The sequence below is a fragment of the Hippocampus zosterae genome, chromosome 3 (assembly GCF_025434085.1).
Source record: "Hippocampus zosterae strain Florida chromosome 3, ASM2543408v3, whole genome shotgun sequence".
NCBI lineage: Eukaryota > Metazoa > Chordata > Actinopteri > Syngnathiformes > Syngnathidae > Hippocampus > Hippocampus zosterae.
In genome coordinates this window covers 22,015,046-22,038,851 of record NC_067453.1, presented here as the reverse complement: position 1 = coordinate 22,038,851, position 23,806 = coordinate 22,015,046, and the positions used below count along the sequence as shown (strand labels likewise).

At 41.9% G+C, this 23,806-nt stretch overlaps 1 protein-coding gene across 17 annotated transcripts in view; it reads left to right on the top strand.

The window, feature by feature from the left end:
• Positions 1 to 712: 712 nt before the first annotated feature.
• c2cd5 (C2 calcium dependent domain containing 5) overlaps positions 713 to 23,806 on the top strand; it is a 33,233-nt gene continuing 10,139 nt past the window's right edge. For 3 of the 17 annotated variants that reach the window (XM_052062329.1, XM_052062319.1, XM_052062317.1), the window contains exons 1-26: positions 831 to 1,177; positions 2,155 to 2,263; positions 2,735 to 2,821; positions 2,927 to 3,098; positions 3,183 to 3,278; positions 4,058 to 4,213; positions 4,604 to 4,856; positions 7,232 to 7,389; positions 10,810 to 10,898; positions 12,798 to 12,906; positions 14,695 to 14,748; positions 17,180 to 17,294; positions 17,412 to 17,510; positions 18,161 to 18,272; positions 18,446 to 18,525; positions 18,615 to 18,801; positions 19,459 to 19,623; positions 20,102 to 20,146; positions 20,598 to 20,738; positions 21,398 to 21,461; positions 21,531 to 21,592; positions 21,746 to 21,844; positions 22,204 to 22,293; positions 22,375 to 22,453; positions 22,959 to 23,051; positions 23,143 to 23,211. In XM_052062329.1, coding sequence (XP_051918289.1) covers positions 2,174 to 2,263; positions 2,735 to 2,821; positions 2,927 to 3,098; positions 3,183 to 3,278; positions 4,058 to 4,213; positions 4,604 to 4,856; positions 7,232 to 7,389; positions 10,810 to 10,898; positions 12,798 to 12,906; positions 14,695 to 14,748; positions 17,180 to 17,294; positions 17,412 to 17,510; positions 18,161 to 18,272; positions 18,446 to 18,525; positions 18,615 to 18,801; positions 19,459 to 19,623; positions 20,102 to 20,146; positions 20,598 to 20,738; positions 21,398 to 21,461; positions 21,531 to 21,592; positions 21,746 to 21,844; positions 22,204 to 22,293; positions 22,375 to 22,453; positions 22,959 to 23,051; positions 23,143 to 23,211 — 2,764 coding nt within the window. In that variant the 5' untranslated portion in view covers positions 831 to 1,177; positions 2,155 to 2,173. The other 14 variants (XM_052062332.1, XM_052062328.1, XM_052062323.1 and 11 more) reach the window with 11 other exon arrangements.

Below are 23,806 nucleotides of genomic sequence, written 5' to 3'. Positions count from 1 at the left end.
TTGGGGGGGGGGGGGGGGGGATTTGGAAGGAAGGTGGAGTACCTGCAGAACACCCTTGCAATCACTGGAAGAACTTCACATACAAAGAACCTCATAACTGTGAGACATGTGCTAATAATCACTCATACACTTTCCTGTCCCTTCTGCTGTCCCAGTCTCAGAAAGTCCTTGTGTTTTGGACCTTGCTTGCAAATGCAGACTCTGCAACAAATACAATGAACACTCTCAAAATAATTGTTAGCAGCAATTTTAAAGTCATGTCATGGTAAACATTTTGTTCTGATTATTTTTTTGTTTTTTGAAGGAGCAAAATGACGTCACTTCGGTTTTACTTCAATCCAACGTCACAAAAATTGCAACAGGTGGCACTCCTATGTCACTGTCAGACGAGTGAGTGTCCATGATCCAATACTGTACATTTCGATGCGCATCATTTGTGTCAAAGTGAGATCCATCTTCAATCAACGTTGTCCCGCCATGTTGGTGAGAGATAAAGGAGTGTCACTGTGTTCATCCAGTTGACATGTTGGAGCATTTTCTTTTGTGCAAATGCAAAATCTAAGCATCTTCAAAGGAATTCACAAGCACATTTAGTATTGTGATTTCGTTTTTTAATTTGTAACATAACATACCGTTATTATAAGAGCATTAACAGTTCAGGTAGAGTTGATAACAAATCTCGCTTCACATTCCCTGCCCAGTTTGTTCCCCACTGCATTTGGATGTCTGTGTTTATGATTACTATTACAACAACAAAAACGTTTTTTTTCCCCTCCCATGTCCCCTTAGGGGCTCCGTAGATTGGTGTCGTCTTTACTGAAAAGGTATCTTTACGAGTGACTGTGAAGGCAACATTGTCTAAACCTCATTCATCAATGCTATCGTGCTATCGTTACCACCCTAGCTTCTAGTTACCTCCTCCGATATGCGCTTAGCTTGGACGTAATGTCAAAACAATACCACTAAAATTGTCTTTTGACGTCATAGTATCTGGCGTGCATCCAATTTTGCATTAACGTTGTCCTGCTTGTTGCACTTAGCACTTGCACACCCCGTGTTATGGGAGCCAGACGGACACGGTGGTCTCGGGAGCGACGGGCTGTCACCTACAATGTCCGGGAGAACCAAACCCTCCGCGGCTCTTTGACGAGCTAATTGTGGATGTCGTAGGTCCGGGGTAAGGACGAACCATTTTTTACAGATTATCTTCGGTGCTTATTTACTGTACGTCGTAGCACATTGCTGAAACATAGCCGTTCGGGATACAGGAGATAAGTAGCTTTCTTAGTTAGCATGGGTAGGCTAAAGCCATTTAGCTGGCCATGGCTTTCTTCAACTAAATTACCCACTACATTGTATGCGAGTCGGAAGCGTTTTCGAAAGACGTAAAGTGTCATTGGATTTACCCGGAGTGAATTTTTGTTTTGTGGTGTTGTCCAAAACAAATGTCATTCAAGGACTACTGCAGGTGTCATATACAGGGGGTCCTCGGCTTGCGACGCAGTCTGCGGCGTAACCAGCATTTTACGTAAATCGAAGGCACCGGGGTATCAATAAAGTTTGTGGTATGATACGATTTTATGCTTGCGAAATGAAGTCGCGTATAGTTTCAAAATTAACAACTTCCTCTTGTTATTAACTAAAATCGCCTATTTACAGTAATTATATGTGTCCTAACTTAAAATTTTAGTAAATATCTGTCGGAAATACCAAATCAGTATGTGCCATAGTGTATCGCTAATCTATGCTTATTGCTAACACAATGTAATAGTAAGCTAATAGCAACAGGAAGGAACAGATGTATGAAAACTTGTCAAGAACATAAATTTAAAACGGCACAATAAAAAACTGTATTCACGTTATCTGAGCATGCCATCTTGTGACCTCGTGACTACATACTCCAACCACCCAGCAAACTAGTTCATTGCGCAATTTGTAACTTGCAAATGTTGTAGTTTCAGTGAATGTTTATATTAAACACGTTAAGGGAATAGAAATAAAAAATACAAGATAACAAAAAGGGTAAATACTGCTCTGACTGCACCCTGTTGACATTTTCTTACATTGCACATCATTTACCACCTCGAAATGTCATATCTCTGGGCTAGCGTAAACTGAGAAACCTAAAGAAATACTAATGTAATTTCTTCGCAGATCAACCTAAATTTGAATCATGCCTGGGAAACTAAAAGCAAAAATTGTGGCCGGTCGCCACTTGCCTATCATGGACAGAGCCAGTGAGCTTACAGATGCTTTTGTAGAGGTAAGTAAAAAGTCCTTTGCCATTCAAGTAGTAATTTTTCTCTGAAGAAGCAATTCGCATGTGCTTTTATAACATGTCTCTGAGGTACTTTTGTTAAAATACCCCAAGTATCAAGAATTACACCCTTTTTAGCTTCTCTGAGCTCACCACATTTTGTCTCATGAAATGAGCAACTGAGCACCCTCCTCCCTGATCTGTGGCTTTTGTTACCCATAACAGCCTGCGGGTGAGCAACTACTATTTATAGTAGTGTGAAAGAGGGGGAAAAAACAAGTGCCCATTTAGACATAAGATCTGTGCATCTCAAAATTCAGATTGGTTAGCTCATGCAGACACTTTTCGTAAATAGATAACAAAAATCCAAATATTTGTGTAAAAAACTAAAAAGTGACATTTGTGCCCTTTCAAGCTTGCCAGGTTTGTATTTATTCAAACTGAAAAACAACATTGTTTCATCTCTTTGCCATGCAGGTCAAGTTTGGAAACATAACCTTCAAAACAGACGTCTGCCCCAAATCTCTCAATCCACAATGGAACTCGGAATGGTTCAAATTTGAGGTAAAATGCCTAAGAAGAGCTGTTCCTTTAAACAGCTCTTGTGTTATTGTGTATTGAATTGTGTATTCCGTAGTGGAGCCTTCAAATGCTTCTGTCGATGTGTAGGTTGATGATGAGGACTTGCAGGATGAGCCGCTGCAGATCACCGTGTTGGACCACGACACATACAGCGCAAACGACGCCATTGGGAAGGTTTACATCGATATCGACCCGCTGCTGTGCAGTGAGGCCGCCTCCGTCATCTCCGGCTGGTTTCCCATCTATGACACGATTCACGGTACTCGGAAGAGCATATACGTGTAATTCAACATGCCCCTCTCCCACTTATTTCATATCCCCCATCTCTGTTATTTGTTGTCAGGTATCCGTGGAGAGATTAATGTCCTGATCAAAGTAGAGCTCTTCAATGACTTGAACCGCTTCAGACAATCCTCCTGTGGAGTCAAGTTTTTCTGCAGTGTGTTTTGACTCGATCTTCCAATACTGCTCAGAAAATAATACAGTTAAACCTCTGAAGGATCAACATAATCGTTTTCAGTATGGCTGAGTGATTTATAAAAAGTACCATAAACATTTTAATTGCGGCTTTTTTTTCCCCTCTTCATATTGTGATTTAATAATTAACAACATTTTCAAGGTCCTCTTCCCATGTATTTATTTATTTGTATATTTATTTATTTTACAAACACAACCAATAAATTAAACAATATTACGATAAGCCATATTCATTATAGATTTATTGCACTTAAAATAAAATAAATCCAAATGAAGTCCTAATTAATATGAAAGTCAGCACATTTATGTAGTTCAGTTCGAGGTTTGACTTGTAGTCTTGCAACCGAATCTGTGGTTTTACCACTTCATCTTTTCAAGTTATGGGAAACATTGATATAAATAATATAATAATAAAAAACATGGACCAACCTTCTAAACATTTAACTTATCTAGATATGATATAAATATACACAGAAAAAAAGGTTGCAGCAGGGTTTTTAATCATTTGGGGACTTGAAACCTCTCACCTGTGAGGCAGCTGTACTAGCCGCTAACTCACCTTGCCTCTCTCAATTTTGAGCCCTTCAAGGCGTTTAGATTTTGGAGAATTCACTGTATTCAGGGATTTGTGTACACATGTAGAGACGGCCTGGCCGTCCATGTTGTAATTATCATCCATTGAATGAAAAAGTTGGGCAAAGGAGAGAAATAATGTGTGGCCCTATCACTTGTGCATGACAGCCACTTCTATACCACGCTATTACCGTGCGGCGATGGTCCACGGCTTTGTGGAGGAGCTTGTGGTGAACGAAGATCCCGAATACCAATGGATTGACCGCATCAGAACCCCTCGAGCATCCAATGAAGCCCGCCAGAGGCTCATTTCGCTCATGTCCGGTAGGGAAACAAATATGATCCCCACTTGTAGACCAGTGTTTACCAAGGCACAAAAGTGCCCTTGCAGGTTAATACTTTTAACTTGGAACTTTAAATTTGGAATGGTTTGAAATGGTCAAAAAATGTAGAAATGACATGTACATTTTGGCTTTGGACATTTAGAATATCAATTGCAGTAGATAGAACCTGAAATTTTTAAAGTTGAAATGTTTGAATCAGTCAAAAAATGTACAAATTAATGACAAGAAACCAAAAAAAAAAAAGTCAATTTTGCCTCTTATTTAGAAATGTTGAAAACTGAGAATCACTGTTCCAGCAGAATCTAATTTCAGATGGTTGTTTCTTTCTTGATTTAAACCCAATGTTGTTAACACCTGTATGTTGCCGTAGGAGAGTTGCAGAGGAAGATCGGACTCAAGGTGCTTGAGATGGGAGGGAATGCAGTGGTGGGCTACTTGCAGTGTTTCGACTTGGAGGGAGAGTCGGGCCTGGTGGTGCGGGCCATAGGTACCGCCTGCACTCTGGACAAAATCACCTCCGGAGTTGCGCCCGCCACTGCCATCGCCAATGCCACCACACACATGCATCCCAGCACAGCTCCTGCTTCCAACGCCTGCAATTCCCCTTCCAAGGACGGAAAGGAGTGAGTAGCAATCCAGCATGTTGAATAAATGCAAGTGTGACACATTTGGGGATGATAATGAGCATGCGAGGGAGAGTGTGCAGACAAAATGCCTGTCTTCCACTGTGTGTGCGCGCTTTGCTATTAGTCACCTGTATTGCGTTGTGTGACAGCACACAGCATCCTGAGACACACACGTCTACAAATATACACCCCGAAAATTTTACCTTCCCTAATCCGTCTGCTCACACATAGCTTGCTTGCTCTCAGCTCTGCATGCGCTTGTGACATGTCTCATACCGTTCACAAAAAGTTTCTATTATTTAGTTCCCGGGGGAAATTTGAACTTAAAAGGTGCATTTAACATTTACACGTGAAGTTCATTTAATTGTTTCTGAACGTTAATGACACATATTGACATCTTGTAGCCCTGTTGTGTTTTGCATCCCTCTCGTGCATGTGGCTCACATGGCTTGGAGAGAGCAAATTTGTCCCTTTTCCACCCTCTCTTTGTCTGTTGAGATGATCTGTTGTTGTTTGTTGTGTGCATTTCTTTCCTTCTTTCCTCCTCTCTGGCTGCACCAGGACTGATACGATTCTTACTGTGTGTGGCCATCACGACTGGTCGTTCTCTCTCTCTCTTTCTCTTCTCCCACTGTGTGTCGTGCTCCTCCTCGACCCAGGTCTCCCTTAGCCCATGGATGCCACTCCACCCACAACAGCCCAGTGCATTCGGCGTGCAGCGCACAGAGACTGTCCCAGAACTTCTCTGTCTCTGTGCCCACACTCATCTTCTCTGGTATGCAGAGGCAGGGAAGGAAGGAAGTCAGTTTAGTGGGGTCTAAACCGTTTTTAAAAAAATGTGTGATGAGGAAAACGTCGCCTGTGTGCTACCATTCATTGCCAAGACGAAATGACAGAAGCTGTTAGATTATCTGATGTCAACATTGCAGTTGCAAACTCTTCTCCTTGTCATTTTAATTGTGCCGAATGACTTGTGATTGACAACTTTGTGATTGCCCAGCATTTCAATTCATGTCACTATCAGAGTCTGTTGCTCAGCCCAACTCAGTGTTGACCACAAACACGTAAGGATTTGCCAGCCTATACCATTAGCTGTCGACCACTTGAAATTCTTTAATTTTCTCAAAAGTTGACAGTGCACCTTGTAATCCGTTGCCCCTTATGTATGGATGATGGCTTTTCTGTTTGTCATCTTTAATCCTTTACTTTGACACATCTAATCGCTTGCAGGCATACTTCCATTTGTCATACTGGAAACTGAATTACTTCCTGCTTAGGTCTGTATGAATCATGGGAAATGTAGTCCTCCTGGCCGAAGACTGCGGCCAGACCAAATGCGAGATGAGCATTCCTGGTGGCGTGTTTCCGGTGTTACAATATAGGACAATATATTTGCGGTCTGTCGGGCCAAGAGATCAGCGACAGAGCCATTATACAACAGCTGCTGATCTGGCTATTGATTGCAAAAGAAAGAAATTGCTCAAGGACGGTCCAATTGTCGCTCTGTGTGCACCTTGCTTGAGGAGACACCTAATCTTCTGTGATGTTCATATGTACTCTAGGTCGTTTAAATGCTTGATAAAGAAGACATTCAAGACTGGATAACTTCCTATCTTGCTTCCTGCCGCATGGTTCAGTCAGTTTAGGGGCCCTTATTATTATTGTGCTACAGTGTAATATACCCAGGGCTGTTTGACAGCAATAGTGGTGGTTATAATCGTCTTACTTTGTACTTAATTTAGGCCTGTCAGGGTGCTGCAGTTGTTTAACCTCCATCATAATATTAAATGCCCTGTTAATGTTGCGGTTCAACCTGAACCATTTAAATGTACAGTATGAAGCCTTTCCAGTATTCATTTAAAAATACAGTTTTAACCTCTATTTTTCTTATTTAAATCTTCATTGAAACGTGACCTGTGAGAGGTAAATAATCCCCCCCACCCCAAAAAAAAAAAAAAAAAACGTTGATTGAAATGCAATATAAACCATGTTATGTTCCTGGGTCAGTAAAAGGGAATTGTTTTGATACAGCCCTCAAGAGTCCCAAGAGAAGTGTTGACCTGTGCTTCACTCCACAGGGACACATGCTTCAGAACATCCTACTTGTGTTTTGATTGCTTTTTAATTTGTTTTGTGTGTCTTTTGATCTTTCTGTATCTTTGTCCTACGTTTGCTTAGTTTCTTTTTTCTTTTTGTTCTCCAACCATGTGTAGCACCTCAAGCACACCTCCCGCAAGAACAAACATTTTCCACTCATTTACACTCACACATGCAGGGTGAGGCTGTGACTGATTGGGGGTGTGTCTTTGTGTGCGTGTGTGTATGTGTGTGTGCGTGTGTATGTGTGTGTTTGTGTCATATTCTCCCACCAGGCCGGTATTTGGTGAGGACCTTCCCTCGTCATCCGGCCCGCTCACCCCTTTCAGAGCCCTCCCCAGCAATCCCTTCTCTCCTGCCCCCTTCTCTCCCCCCCAAGCCAGCCGCCAGTCCTCATCATCAGACACAGACCTCAGTTTGACGCCCAAGACGGGTAAGCACTTGAGGCATCACCCCCATCAATATGTATAACGCCCCCCCCCCCCATCTTTTCCACCCCCACACCACTCCATCACTACACTGAGGTGCTTCTCTGGTGTTTTTCCATGTTTAGTTTATTTCTTATTCTTGTGATCATTTTTTTGCATCTTATTCTATATATTCATACTATATCATCAGACTATATCTATATAGTCATGTGGTCCATAACCTGTGGTGAAAACACACGAGATATATGTGCATTAGTTTTGTTTTTTTTGTTGTTGTTGTTGTTGTGATGTTTTCAGTGAAGCACAGTGTCTCTTAAGTGAATTAAAACCTTGGTTACAGGGGTAGTTCCAAGTGTACTGTAGACAGACCGCTCTTGCCCCTTTTCCACTGCATAGTACCTGGTCAGCCCATTGCTTTTCCATTGGTACTGCTTCCAGTAGCCTGACATGGCAAAAATACTCACACTCTATACTTGGGTAGAAGTCTGGAAAAATACACAAATGCTGGTAGAAGTATTTTTGTTGAAGTCTTGATTCAACTCGTTAAAAAACAAAATTAAAAAACAATCCCTAGGCTCTAAAATGTACTCCACTATAAAAGTAAAAATGAACCTGTTTTGACAGTCAAGCTCGACTATTTTCTTCCCGCTAACTAAAGGACGGTAAGACGCTGAAGTATTCAACAGCCAGTCTCCATTCATACCTTCTGTTGTCAACTCATCACTGACTGAAGTCAACGCAGCAGTAATGGGGGTGTTCACACGGCAACTTACTCCGGTGTGGTACCGGGCCTGCCCCCCTTGGAGCGTTCACACGTACAAAGTTATACCGCTGTAGCCCCTGAAAACAGGTTAAACTGGAGCATATTTAACCCTGCTCAGGAGGTGGTTTAAAAATTTACTTAAATGCTAGTTTGCGGAGCAGCACCAATATAAAATGGGACGTGTGAACGCTACAAATGTCACAATTACAGTCAATGATTGTAAAAAAAATGCAATCTTTCAGGCCATGAGTGTCAAGCAAACCAACGAAATAATGAATCATGGTCGGAACTGAGCGTGTCCTCTTGTACCGTGTGATCACTTTTTACACATTCTTAGCTCCCTGTACAAACTAGTTAAGAACAAGCCGTTTGCAACCTCGAATGTCAGTTTCATTGTAAACAGTGGACCACCTAAAGAGCTAAGCAGAGTAAGGCCAAACTGAAGCAGGCAGCGGAAAAGTGACCGTAAAATATCCGCCTCCATTTTAATCCTCATCTCCTCACCTCCTGAACTTCTTTCCTCCCCGTTGCTCCTAACTTGGTGCTTGTCAGAGGAGCCTCAGTCCGTCAGGCGCAGGCCGGGCATCTTCCTCTGCCCCAGCTCCCCTGTCCTCTCCTCATCTTTCTCTGGCTCAGCGTGCGTGGGTGTCTCTGGGTCCACCCCGAGAAATACCAACCTACCCCCTCCTTCCTCCACCCACTCTGACTCTGCCCTTCTGAGAAAGAGTGTGTCCTTCACGGAGGACTTTCTGCTGCCCTCCGGTACAGCTTGGCTGCCGTGTGTCATCTATGTTACGGAATTGGAATAACAACACAAGTGCAAGTGACATCTGTCCACTCACCATTAACTCCGCAAGCGTTATCTAACAGTCCCCGCCCACGTTAGTGTGGCATGAGATCATCCCGTGTGCCTTTGGAAATTATGACGTCTCGTTTATTTGGTCCAAAAAAAATTGTCACTTACTACTAAGTTACAGATGTGGTTGTTTTTAAAGGGCTTTATAAACACATTTGAGTGAAGAATAACATATATTTTTTGTTCATTTGTCTACGCCAGCCATGAATAGTTATAGGCAGAACAATTACCGGTAAATGCCCTTCCACTAGAATGCAGAAGATAAAATTAACCTGTGTATTCATCTTTTGCCAATTAGGCAAATCTGAATCTTAGCTTTTTGTTTGATTAAACTGGACAGATTTAATATTAAGTGAGTAAATTGAAATGTCAGTATATGTCATTTTTGGACATTTTTACTTGGCACGTGTACTGAGATATTTGCACCCATGGCGAGATATTTGAGTTGCAGGGTCAAATTACCTAAAATTACATGATACAGACATGTATGAAAAACAGTTCACACAATGATGGCAGTATTTGACACATTATTCGTGTGAACAAGCCATCAGGTTAGGTAAAATTAATTTGATGTTCGCTAACCTGTTGACTTAAAATGTCCAACTGTTGCATTTTTTCCCCTACTTTTTTTTTCTCATAAGTTTCTGTTCTAACAAATAGCTGAACTGAAAATACACAAAACGTACCACATTTTTTGTGAGTAGTGAATGTACCTTGACTCAATAACTTTTTGAAACAAACAATTACAGCAGTGGTCACCAACATGGTGCCCGCGGGCACCAGGTAGCCCGTGAAGACCACTTGAGTAGCCCGCCAGTGCCTGGACATTGTGATTTGCTAGTAGAAATTATGATTTAAAAATGCAAACATTGGCAGTACTGTGAGACATTTCGAAACACGATCAAAGTCTGACAATTTAAATCATCAAGTATTAAAAATAACACATCCTCATATTATTGAAGGTATTTTGGACAAATATGTTATTTCAGACGTGTATCAATTTGGTAGCCCTTCACACAATCGGTACACATGAAGTTGCTCTCACCCTCAAAAATGTTGGTGACACCTGAATTACAGTATCCCAATATGTAGCATGACCCCCAACCCCCGCCCTTTTCTTTTACTTTAAGGCAGGCATGTCCAAAGTCCGGCCCGGGGGCCAAATCCGGCCCGCGGTCGAATTTCATCCGGCCCTCGGCCCCTGTCATAAAATCAGTGCCGTCTGGCCCGCAGGTTGGGCGCAATGGAGCACGTGTTGCATTGACTGAGGTCTCGTAGACTGGTGAGTGATGTTTCATAGAGTACTGCTTCCCTCTAGTGGCTAAATGAGTAATAGCATTCACTAAATGAGTAATAGCATTTAGACACTAGAGGGCATCACTCACGAGTTAACAAGACATCACTCCGTGTTTATATTGACTGATATGTCATATTTCAAATTCCTGTTTCAAATGAACCAAAAGAAATTCTTAAGATTGTTGAAATGAAAATAAAAATGGAAATGTGAAACAGACTGGCTTACTCAAATTTGTTGAACAATATTGTTGTTCAATGTAAAGAATGTCAGCCAAGGTCGGCCCCCAGACATTTTACCACATAAAATCTGGCCCCCTTGGCAAAAAGTTTGGACACCCCCGCTTTAAGGCTAGTTAGTACAGGCTTGTACGAAGGCCAAAGGAGCTGGTTTCCTCAATTGTGTGTGAAACATGGTTGCTTTGACTTGTCATAACATTCACATCACACTTTTGTTCACGTAATCTTGGAACTGGTTCTCGAGTGACGTGAGACTCTCTCTTCTGTGACCAGGAATGGGCAGCGGGGGCAGTGCCGGCAAGGAGGCAGGACCCCTGAAGACGCTGCTCAGACAGCAGACGCAGACGGCTCTGGAGCAGAGGGTACGTTGATCCATCACAATTACAAATACATTTAAAAAATGGTTTGATTTAGCATGCACACATTTGTGTAATAATTGAGGCAACTCAAGATGTAATTTCCTCTCATTTTTTTTGGAGGGGGGGCAGGTGTGTGCAAGAGCAAACATTGTTCTCTTCTCTGTTCCCTCAATGACCTGTGCTTCACAGGGAGTATCCTCCTCTGCGTTGTATTTAAATGCTGGGGTATGTCGAATGGGAGTCGATCTCCATCTATCCATATCCCCGCGTAACCCTCTGACAAGCTGACGGCCACCCCCACCTATTCTGCCCTTCACTCTGAAAAGACTCGGGTGGAAGGTTGGACAGGATGTTGTGTGGCCTTCAGGTTTGAAAGGGTGCGTGACTGTTTTCTGGACTCCCGTCCCAACCATCATCAAACTTTTCCTCCTTCTTGATTCCTCCCCAGGACAGGAATGACCACACTCATCTCATTCTTGCCTATCTCAGAACCTGGACGGGCTGTCCGTCATATTTAGTGTTCCATGTTCCATGCCGGATTAGAAGAGAGCACATTTTTAATTGTTCTCCTAATCCTGTTTGCCTACGACACATATTCATAACATGCGCTTTTACGTTTGGTTTATTTGGCCAATTGTAATCAGAGGCTAAGTATCTGCCCAGGTGTTATGCATGGATTTGTCTGACATTAGACAATACAGTATACAATTGTAGCTTCACTTGATCAACCATTTATCTCAGTCTCTTCCAGATCTACTTGAAATGCCATACAGGTTTGGAGCAAGTAGATATTTTGCATGGTTAGGAGAGGGGGAGTACAGCACTCCTGCTGCATGTTGGCACATTCCTAACCTAAACTGACATATCCAGTACGGTTTAGGTTTCCGTCTTCTCCGAGTTTACCCATTGAGAATCGGTTCAAGTGTAGACGTTGCTTTCGGATGGCAAATTGAACTTTTCCATCCTACACCTTAGGTTATTTATTATACCTGCACAACCTGTCAGGATCAAATAAAAGAGCTGTATCAAAAAGATCCTAACTTAATAATACCAAGTTTTGGATTAATTTGACTGTATATTAAATTGATTTGGTTGTATTTTGCTTTGGATAGGTCCGCACTGTACCGTATTCTGACTCTTGTCTATCAGCTCAAGCATTTTAGGCTGAATTTACACTGCACAATATGTATATTGTGCAGTGTAAATTCTGTTATCTTATTTAGCTTGTAAGTAGCACAATTCAGATGTGCTACATTGCAGCCAAAACAGACACAAAGGCAAGGAATTAGACAGCGGCAGATCGAAATCAGGCTTCTTCTTGGTGATTATCTAATTTTTTTATTGGATAAATATCAAAGCTCAAATTGGTTGAACCTCACTGATGCATGCTTGATGTCTTCAGATTCAAAATGCACTGCTGAATGACGTAAACGCAACCACATCTGCCCAAATAACAGTACAATTATTGATGTTGGCCAGTGAAGTAATATGGATGAGTCAGCCGGAGCCCATCTGAAGGCTGTGTCATGTTTATTATGTCTTATTAATTTATTTATTGTTTACTTCTGAATTGTCACTGCCCATTGTTAATACTGGTGGAGTTCAGTGTAAATCGAGGCATATTGATATCGGGTATGTGTTATTTGAAATGCACATGAATTTAGAAAATATAATTCAGACATTAAATCAAAATTGATATCTTGGGCCTGCAGTGTAGAAGCAGCCGAAGAAGGAAAAAAAAAGTATGCTGGAGTGTACGTCTGCACCTCTGGGAGTAATCACACTGATTCGCCTATTATTGAACTTTGATACAGTTGTTTTATTGTATCCCACTAGAGACGCAAGTAGATTGTCTTTTTTTTTTTTTTTTTTTTGCACAACTGGTATTTCTCTTGTCTCCAGGAGTTCCCGTTTTTCACGTTGACGTCTTTCCCACCTGCCTTTCTGCTCCACGTGGGTGGAGTTGTCAGCGCTCGCTCAGTCAAACTGCTGGACCGCATACACAACCCCGGTTAGTTCCTGAACACAACCAATTATGGTCTAGTGACCCAAAAACATTGTTAGACTTTCACTGAGTCAGTATCTAGTCTTGTCATTGTTGAACAGCTTTTTTTTTTCTTCCGTGTGTATATTTCTACTTGTTTGGTTACTCTAAAGTCACAGCATCATAGTTTTGTAGTTGATACGGGTGAAAATGCTTTCAGTCACAGAGGGATGCTGTTAGTTCGTAACATTCCAGGCAACAACGGCTAGCATCCAGTGTACTGGTTTAATGGATAAGACCACTGTCACTTTGTGTATTGTTTAACTGGATGTTGATGTGACAGCTCAATGTGTGTGCCATCGCCTGCCGTGTTACTGTGTGTGTGTGATGATCCTTAAGAGTTGAGGCACTCTACTGTTGAGTGGTGCATGGCTCCAGTCTGTTGCCTGCTGCTGCTGCTGCTTCTGTGTGGTGTTTTTGGCTGCAGCCGGCACTGGGCAAGCTGCCAGATTATCTTCGTAACACTCGGGCGCTTCATCAGGTACACCAGCGCAATCTCATGAGATCCAATATGAGTGACATAATGAAGAAATCATTTACTCACAAAGATAATTGTAAGCCAAAGTACTGCATTTGCAGGGTTCCCCTACCATATCACACTTGGTTTGCTCCCCGGATGTACCATGTTTTTGTTTTTTTTTGTAATTCCAAGAAAATTGGTAGCCAAGCAGATGGCAGATGACTTTGGTACGGACCATTTTCAAGTGTATGGAAACCAATTGTATCGATGAAAACTGGGACAAAATGTCACCACCTCAAACAAGTATATATAAATCAAAAAACGTATTATGTGTAATTTAGGGAGTATCCAAACCCAGGTTCTGCTCTCTACTTAATTTACTCGCATGAAATGCCACAGTTGCATATGTACTGATTAGCCATTTATTGAACTCTGTAAGAACAGCACACTCATGGGGAAGCTGCTTAACGTCACAGCTATCACCTAATGTAATTGAAAATTAAGTTGTCACCACTTTAAGTGTACGTATTGGTTTCCCAATTGGATGTGATTTGATTTTGCCGGTGTACCAGATAAGATGTGCAATGTGTCTCTTGGTCACAGCATTTAGAGTTTGAGTAGACTTTTCCAATCAAATGATAAGAGCCACCTCAATAGTCATCATGGGAAGCCCAACAGATCAATTTTGTTTGTTTGTCTTAAATGCTATTGCGGTTGTGAATGCTGAAGGCTGGGTTCGGACAACTATTTGGTCGCAGGCTCAGTGCGAAATTGATTGTCTTGTGAAATAAGTGCTAAGAATATTTTCTATACTTAGAATGACAAAAAAATATTTGATTTGATTGTTGTTTCTGTATCGAAACAAGCTTTTATTGTACAACTGCATGTTTCTTCATTGTTTTTTGCAAATAGACAGAAGTTATGAACTGATTTTTTTCGTTCAGAACTGAACTGACCGTGTATGCAGTTTGGAAGGCCAGTTGATGCCATTTTAACTCTTGGGATGATGGAATATCTTTCGTTTGTTTGGTCAGCAGGACACAATTCAGGAAAGTGTTTGATTGTCATTCATGGCTTTACTTTTATTGATATTGTAAGGTCAGTTTGTACCTGGAGACAAAAACTTCCTCTTTCTATTATGTTATTTTTGCAATGAATGCATAGTAAGTGTGAAGTAGCGCTATCTGTTTAATTTCTACCAGTATAAATGGAGTGCTGCTGTTGTGTTGTTAGACTGTCTCTTCTCTTTTTCTCTCTTTCTCTCTTTCCTGTACTAATGGTCTGATCTGGCCCAGCCTTGGGTAACACGCGCTCGTACAAACTGCTAGACTGGAATAGTGTCACGGCAGGTATTTCCTCCCCACCTTTTACTGCTCTCACCCACGGGAGTTTTGGCAGCTCAGTGATTGTGGAGGCTAGTTTGGTTGTCGACTTTAAATCCAGTTGTCCTCCTGAACAATTCAGTTCTTGCCCTGCATAAAACTCAGTGAGCTGTCATCTCCTCTCTCTTTATCTGTGTGAATGCGTGTGTGTGTGTGCGCGTAGAGCTGAGTCGAGCATGCGCTGTGCTCTCACCCCCTCCCAGCCTGGCCTGATAATTTCCCCCCGCACCCATTCCAACCATCCGGCCGGCTCATCGTGCTGCAGCGCTCCCTTAATGTTGTCCCTGGATCTGTTCTAATGCTTCCTCCTTCTGCATTGTGACCCCCCCACCCCCACTCACTCTCCCCGTTGAGTTTTAGGAGGTTGACAAATAACCACTGACCAGGCATGTGAACTCCTAAGTCACTGGGCCGTATTCATGTGGCGACAAGGGAGGAGCAGATGGGTGAAGGGAAAAGTGACGATTTAGGAAAATTGGAAAAACAAGGAGTGATTGGGATGCAAAGAAAGACGTGTGCTTTGGGGGATAATAAGTTTAATTACCATGGACCTTGGTGGATGAATATGGCCCGCCTCTGCTTATAAACGTGCAAGTCAGTGCCTGCGTGACAGTTTGCTTTTGGTTTGCAGGAAGCCGCTTGTGGGCTCGATGCCTGACATTCAGTCATCGGCCTTCATTTTCTTCACTTCATCTTTGATTCTTTTCCCTGCTCCTTCTCATGGATCTATTCCAATAATCCTGAGTTTTATCTCACTCAGCATGTGGACCAGTGGGGTGCGACTCAATACTCTGTTGTAGCTCCCTTTACGCAACCCAGAACTTCCAACTATCATAAGCATCATCAACATTTAAGAGCTATAACTGCCTCATGAGACTATTGAAACACACCCATTCATGATGAAGGCTTGATTATAATTTATGGATAGAATTTTCATCAGCCTAAATTCTCCTGATTTAGCCACACAAAATCTCCTTTCCCGCAATGTGGGATGAGAAAATGCAGAGCAAGGCAATATGAAAGATTATCCAACATTTTATACACAGAGAAGAGGTCCTCTGTTTATGATTGACTTCTGCTGCTTTGGTCACAACAACAACCCCAATATGGACGGAAGTTGGGATGGGCCGTAAGTCCATCAATCCATCAATAACCTACACCAGAAGTGCCCAACCAGTCGATCGTGATCAACCGGGTAGATCGTGCACTGGTCCCAAGTCAACCGCAAGGCTGGTATGAGGAACAGAAAAAAAAGGCAGCAGTTTCCAATCGCAGTTAGCGATATATAGATATGTCTATATTTAGTTTATGATCATTCGAAGAAGTCAGTTTGATCTCCAATGCACCGATGGCATTGACAAAGAAAGGGAATCTGGAGCAGCATTTTCAAACAGTTCATGTGCGATACGATCGTGATTATTTTATACTTCACATGCTACAAAAGTGCATCCCAGCCTCCCTTTGTCCGGGGTCCCTTGAAGGTTGACCGTGATATTATTTTTTTCGCTTCTTTTACAAACTCGGAAAGCTTACCTGCCTTGTATCTACTTAATTTTTTCGGGTTTCCTTCATATTAGGGTCTCTTATGTGTATTGCTCGTCATGGCGTGCGTACGTGTAAGCTGGTCAAACCCAGGAGGTTGGCTTCTTAAAAAGCAGATCTTGGATCAAAAAAAGGTTGGACACCCCTGAACTACACTAATGCAGTAGTGATATTGTGATTATTGTAAATACTTGTCTGAAAAACTAAAAACAGAACTTGCGCCGTAAACCTCACCAACATTTGTTTTTGATAAAAATGCACCAGACGCAACCATACATGCGGTATGTAAGACTCTGACTGCTATCATTTCATTCATAAGATCCAAATGTCATAATCACAGTAAGTCTTTGCGTGATAAAAAACGTCTCAGGTATGAATGTAAGGTCATCTTAAAAAGAAGTAGAAGAAGTAGGGCATTAACTGAGCCCGTCGCCTTGTGCTGCGTGACCACATATTGTAATGCTGCGTGCTGTTCCTAATCTTGAAATGTCATTAACCGAGGACCCCGTACAAGCAATTACAGGTACCGGTAATCTTCTCAGTTGTGTTCGCCTTCATCATGACCATTGTCATTCTCACCTTTTTCTACAAAATGATGAACATTCATTTTGTCCTGCTTTGAAAACAGTGGTACTCCACAAATAACCAGAAAATACAAGTCGCCTGTTTATTTTCTGGTGCTCCGAGTAAATAAATTGAGACCACACCAGAGAGATGTGTGTCAAATACCATGTTGGCATGTTTGCTTTTCGACAGTCAGGATTAGTGTGTCTTGCAGAAAACAAAGTCTCATGAATGATTCAGTCAGTGGTCATGTTTCGTGTTTTGCTGATTGAGGCGCCGTGTGTTTTTTCAGATGAGCCAGAAACCCGCGACGCCTGGTGGGAGGAGATACGACAAGAGATCAAGTCTCATGCCAAAGCTCTTGGTTGCCATGCTGTCGTGGGGTATAGCGAGAGTACCAGCATCTGGTATGGACTGTATAATCATCCCAAGTAAAACTGTTTTTTTTCTGGATGTATGCCTCTATTTTTTCTTTTACTCTCACTTAATTTCCTTTTCCATCTCTCTCATGCCCCCAAATGCAGCGAAGAGGTATGCATACTGTCTGCGTCCGGCACGGCAGCCATCTTGAATCCTCGCTATATGCGTGAGGGCTGCTTGGACGTCGCAAGCATGGACCACAGGTGCTTTTGAGCCCCAGTTTGTCATGTCCACTATGCACAGTCTAATGTTGGCTAATGCAAAGGCTGGCAGAATACAGTCGGAAACAAGAGGAAAAGGCTTACATATTTGTCACCTGTGAAATAAATGAACAGACGGAGTGTTAAAAAATATATATTTTCAAGTCAAATCCAACTAGGCATGAAATTGGATGTCTGCTTTAACCTGATGTTTTTGCACCAATATTTTGAGGTACCCTTGTTTCTAGGTTGGATGAACATTTCACCCTTGAATGATATACTTCGATACACATTTTGTTCAAGTCTGGTACAATTTGTCAAATGTAAGAACACCTGTGTAAGAATTCCGTACTGTAACTCAACCTCGTTTAAAGAAAAAAAGAAGTAAGTCTCACTTTTCAGAGATGGTAATGCCAGACTTCAATTTGAATTGACATTGTGTTAGTGCAACAATATGAAGGGGTGATCTGCACACTTGGGTGACTGCAATAATCTAAAAGTTATGAGCGTTATCTTAGTAAAATAGGATGGGTTTTTTTTCACATCTCTTTCATTGGATTTCATTAAATTGGTGAGGCACTGTCTATAACATGTATCTGTTCTGTGTGTGAATTCACTTGTATAGTCTAACAACAAATTGTCACCTACACCAGGTTTGAGGAGCCGTCTCCCTCGAGTTGCGGCTTCTGTCACATACCGTACGATGAATTCAACATGCCCTTTCCCGCCCAGCTCACCTACTGCTACCTCTGCAGACGACAAAAGGTCTCAAAGTACATTTCAGTTGTTTCACAGTGTTGAAATAAAATTGATTCCTTGGTTAGGGCCTGAGCACTATCACTGGAGTCACTTTGTTTATAAAGACTTCCAAAGAATCGTTTTCCTATTTAGGGCCCTCAACATGCTTGCCTCTTTTATTGTAATTATCTTTTTGCTAGGTACCTGATGTTCTGTTCACAACAATTGACCTGCCATCTGATGCTGCCGTCACGGGGAAAGGCTGTCTCATTCAGGCCAGGTATGATACCTCCCAGCAGGCTGGGAGCAAGCACATCCATCCTTCACTTGAGTCAATGCAAGTTAACAGCAGTGTTTGTTACCTCGCAGACTATGCCGTCTGAAGAAGCGAGCTCAGGGGGAGGTGAATGCCACGGCCATCTCCAACTTGCTTCCATTTATGGAATACGAACTGCACACTCAATTGATGAACAAGCTGAAGCTGCGCAGCATGAACGCCCTGTTTGGCCTTCACATACAGATCAGCGTCGGCGAGAACATGCTGCTGGGTCTGGCCGTAGGTCCACTTTTTAATCAAATACAGTCACTTCCGTCTTGAATAGTCTCAGATCACTAAACAGCTATTGATAGTTTTATGAAACCCTGTCTTCCAATATTAGCCATGAAATTTGCCCATTGGATGGCTTTGATCCAAAGAAATCAAATCAAAAAAAGTATGTTGAAGATAAACTGAGGCATACAGTAGCCACTCACACATAAATTTAGACATAAGGAGTGCTTTGCCACCATCCTGTGACATCTAAAGACAATCTCAAACATCTTTGGTGCCACTCGTGGGTTTTGGCTTGTCATGGCAGTTTTTGTCCGATCTCCCCGATTGGTAATAATTTTTATTCCCCTCTGAAACCAATCCCCAGCCATTTGCTGAAACATATCAGTTGAAGACATTACTTGAGACTTAAGTGCATGTACTGTACATGGGTAATTGCGGTGCATTTTTAAAAAATAATCAAATAATCTATAAGATATTTATTTTGAAGTGTTTGTTCTAAAATGAGTTTTAAACGATAACCGTCCTAGGATCATGTTTTTTTGCATTTTCAACAATTAACAGAAGGGGTTGTCAGTCACTCTGTTTTTCACTCTTCGTAGCATTGCCATGCCCACTTATTTATTTATTTATTTTTGAAATCTAAAGTCTCTATGTGTTCAGTCTGCCACAGGAGTGTATCTGACCGCCCTCCCTACACCGGGAGGCATTCAGATCGCAGGGAAGACTCCGGGTGACCTGAGCAACGAGCACCACATGTTGACCATCCAGAAAAGGATCAACGACACCATCGCAAAAAACAAAGAGCTCTATCAGATCACGCCGCCGGTGAGATGCACAACACTCGCTCAGAGAGCCATTGATCTCTGCTTTATACACCTTATTTTTCATAGTAGCTTTTTAATGTATTAATAACATATACGGTACATTATGATGTCAGTTTGCGGATGCCCATGCGTCCCTTTGGATGTTGGTTAACGACTATTCTACATTTCATACTAAAGCTGGTGTTTGATAACCTTATTTGGCACAAATTCTTCATTTGAGTGGAATGTGAGCTCATTCCTCACTCTGAATTAGGTTGTATTTTCAAAGCCGACTGGAACCTCCAATGCCTTGTGGAATTTGGGGCCTTGCTAGAATTGAACACTGCAACTCCCTCTGGATACATTTGACAGAAACATTGTCCATAATCTTTTGTGGGCTTAAGTCTTCATACATTGCTCTACAGTCTGTCATCTGTTGTCTCTGTTCTCTGTACGTCCTGAAAAACTGACCCCCTTTTATTTCTCTCTGGTCATTAAAGAAATTATTTACCCTGGACCCTGAGGTGCTCAGCGACATAAACATGGTACTGATCGCTGTGCGACACAGCAACGCATGACAAATGCTTCACTCTTGTTTATCACAGCCTCTACCAACACTTCACCCCTTTGTGAGAGCCGTTTAACTTGGGGCCTGGGGAGGGACGAATGACGTTCGGGAGCGGGCTACATGTAACCCACCTCAGCTGCCTCTCGAGGCACCAGCTTGAGCCATTGTGACTCATTGTATTTGTTAATTATGACCATTTTCCCTGCCCATTCATCCTGTGTGTGCGTGTGCGTGTGCGTGTGCTACTCCAGATCTATTTTCAAATTAACACCAGTGGCCTGGTGGTATGTGAGCGAGCATGTGGTGTGTTATTAACATAGTCCCTCTACCGATGCAGGTGGGGGGGGGGGGGGTTGCAGTGGTGTCCTACTACATAAATTACTCATACCAGCTGGTTTGTCTTTTTTTTTTTTTTGCTTATTTCGTAGGAGCTGACAGAGGAAGTAGTGGGTTCTCCCATCCCGGAGCCCAGACCACGAAATAGGCTGTTCCGCTCCCACTCAGAAAGCTCAGACGAGCTTTCAGAACTGGACCTGTCTCACGGCAAGAAGGATGCTTTTGTCCTGGAGGTGTGTGCGTTGGTATGAAAGTGAGGTGATTGGTGTTAAGGGCTTGACTAAGTTTTATTTGTATATTGCTGCTGATCAGGGGTGAGCAAAGTATAGCCTGAGAGCCATTCACGCACATATTTTAATGACCCATTTTTTTGAGTAAAAAGCAAATTTATTCATTCATTCATTCAAATTTAATGATACAAATATTATAGGACTTTTGATTTATTAGAAAAAAATTGGGGGGAGGGGAGTCAAGAGTGCTTTATTTTTTTAATTAGATACCAATTATTACAGAACTCTTGATTTTTAGATTTCCAACCAAAAATAAGTTCTATATTGTTTTTTTTTTCATCAAGCATCCTATAATATATCACAGCAATGCATTTATTAATTGTCATGTGTTAATATTAAAATGTTTCATTATTATAAATCCTGAAATTTAAATATATTACAGCAAACACTCCATTTAAATGCTTTTATTAATTCATTTTAATTAAACAATTTACAAATGAACAAATAAAAACATGGCAATTAAACATTGGACAATCTTTTGCAAACTTAACTATGAATAACCTGGACCATCTGTTAAAAACAAACAAAAAGAAACCAAAACAAAGAAACAAAAGAGTCAAATATGGTCCTGGATCACTTAAATTTATCCACCTCTTCTATAGATTGATGACACCGATGCTGTGGAAGATATTCACTCCCTACTCATGGATGCCCCGCCTCCCACGGGTATGTGAACCGAGTCATCATTAGAATGCACCTTTTGATCCTTAATCCCCTCACGTCATTTTTCTTTAGGTTTCCACAGCTGCAACACTGAGGTCATGCCTGGGATTTACAACTGGACTTCAGGAATACAGGTCTCTCGGCGCAATGCTCCATTCACCATGTGTAGTTGCACAGCATGAATTGCCAAATACGTGTTGTGTACCTTGCTTTAGTGCGGTACACACACACACGAGATGAACAAAATTTTAAACCGTTCAATTGTAACTTGTGATTTCTTTTCCCAGATGTTTACATCAGTGAGGGTGCTACGGTTGAGTAATGCCAATCTCACCAATCAAGGCTTGAACAAAATCTTCACTGACCTGTGTGAGAACCTGCTCAAGGTGTGTGTATGACAAACACAAGTGGCACGTTGAATCTTTGTTTGCATTTAGATTTTTCTCACGAGCACAAGAGTAAATGAAATAAAATCTCTTTTGGGGACAAACTGTTGCCATGTAAAAATCTTGAAGTGATACTTAAACATTTGGAACTGTCGTGTAAAGAGAGACATAAAAGCAATTCAGTCTGGGTTTTAAATGAAAACATACCAAAAAGTAATTTCTGTTGGTCAATTTTTACGCATGCTCATTAATGTGTAAAAATAAGTTAATTGCTGTAAAATGTCAAAATATTTTAAAAGCAAATTATTTCTTGACAACAAGTGGCAAAGCTTATGGTCAATTTGTTGTGTTTATTTCAGAGTTTGTACTTCAAGTTGCGCTCTATGATCCCCTGCTGCATTTGTCATCTCAACTTCACCGTAGCAGTGCCGGAAGAAGAACTCATCCAGGTGAGTGAATATCCTTGACGCATATTTACACCTGCAAATCCTCTTTTCACACTTGCAATGAGTTGTCCGTCTGCTTGGCAGGTTGCCGTGACGGCGGTCGCCATGACATTCGACAAGGACCAGACCCAGGAGAAGCTAGCAGACAGGCCCATCACCAAAGGTAGGTAGGTCCCACTTTGTGGGTGCAAGGATCACTTGTTGGTCAATCATTTAAGTTTGCCTTTAATTTCAAGTACACATAGGAAACACTATAACGCTGATACCACTCATTAGCTAATGCAATTTTTTTGGCTTTAGGCTTCTTATTTATTTATTTATTTATTTCCCGTGTGGTCCATCAGTGAACCCAGGCTAGCTGTAAGCCTCTCAAATGGTGTAAATGGTAAATAGGCTGTCACTTATATCGTGCTTTTCTACTTCGGTCACTCACCTACTGGTGACGCAGCATCAGGAGCAACTGGGGGTTTAGTCCCTTGCTCAAAGACACTTGGACATGGTCCCCCGGGCAGAGATCGAACCACCAACCTCTGGGTTGAGAAACAACCACTCTATCACTGAACCATGTCACCCCATTGTGATATCAACACTTGAATGTTCAAATAATGTGTGTGTGTGCGTGTGCGTGTGCGCGTGCGCGTGCGTGTGCGTGTGTGTGTGTTTTTCAGGGTGCAGTGAGACTGAAGAGCAGCTGCAGTTCCCCTTGGAGCTCTGCGTCGACTCCCCTTCCGCCAACACGCAGCCGCCGTCAAAAACCTCAGGTAGGATCAAGCTTTCTTCTCAAGATTAACCTCACGCAGCCTTTGTTTCACTAACAGGCTTCGTCACCCATTTCCTCCGCTAACACCTCAGGTACAGTCTCTTTACTCACTCCGGCTGCAAAACTCTGCCAAAATCAGCTGGTTATTGTGCAAACGGAAGGTAAATGGTCAGTGATGTCACGTTGCAGAGTTTGGTCTCATCTGTTGTGAAACTAGTGCATAATAGTGTCATGTCGTCTGATGCAAATCTGTTTTAGATTGAGCACAATCAGGATGGATTTACACTGCTCGGTTCAAGTGAGACGATTCCAATTTTTTGTTGTTGTTGTTGTTGTCCTCCAGTGGCTCATAAAGAGAAAAAGAAAAAAAAACGCATGGAGTCAGATATGTTAACATTAAAATCCGGTCGGAAATACAGTCCAAATACACTGCATTACAAAGTCTAAATATCGTCGAATATAAAAAATAATTCGAGATTTGTCGATCACCGAATAGGCAAAAATATTTTCGATGGTGGACAATTGAGTAATATGAAGAGTTAGTCCAGGCCACGCCCAACTCAAGCGACTCTGTCACCTTTATGATATAATTGTTGACTCCTAAGTTGTCACTGACTGCTGTCCCTTAAAGTATACATGTATATAGAGGAAAATCTGACATTGACATTAAAACATAACCTGCAGTGTATATCCAGCCCTGGAACATGAATGGACATACACTCATTGCGTATTAATCCCAAAGGAAGACTTGGATGT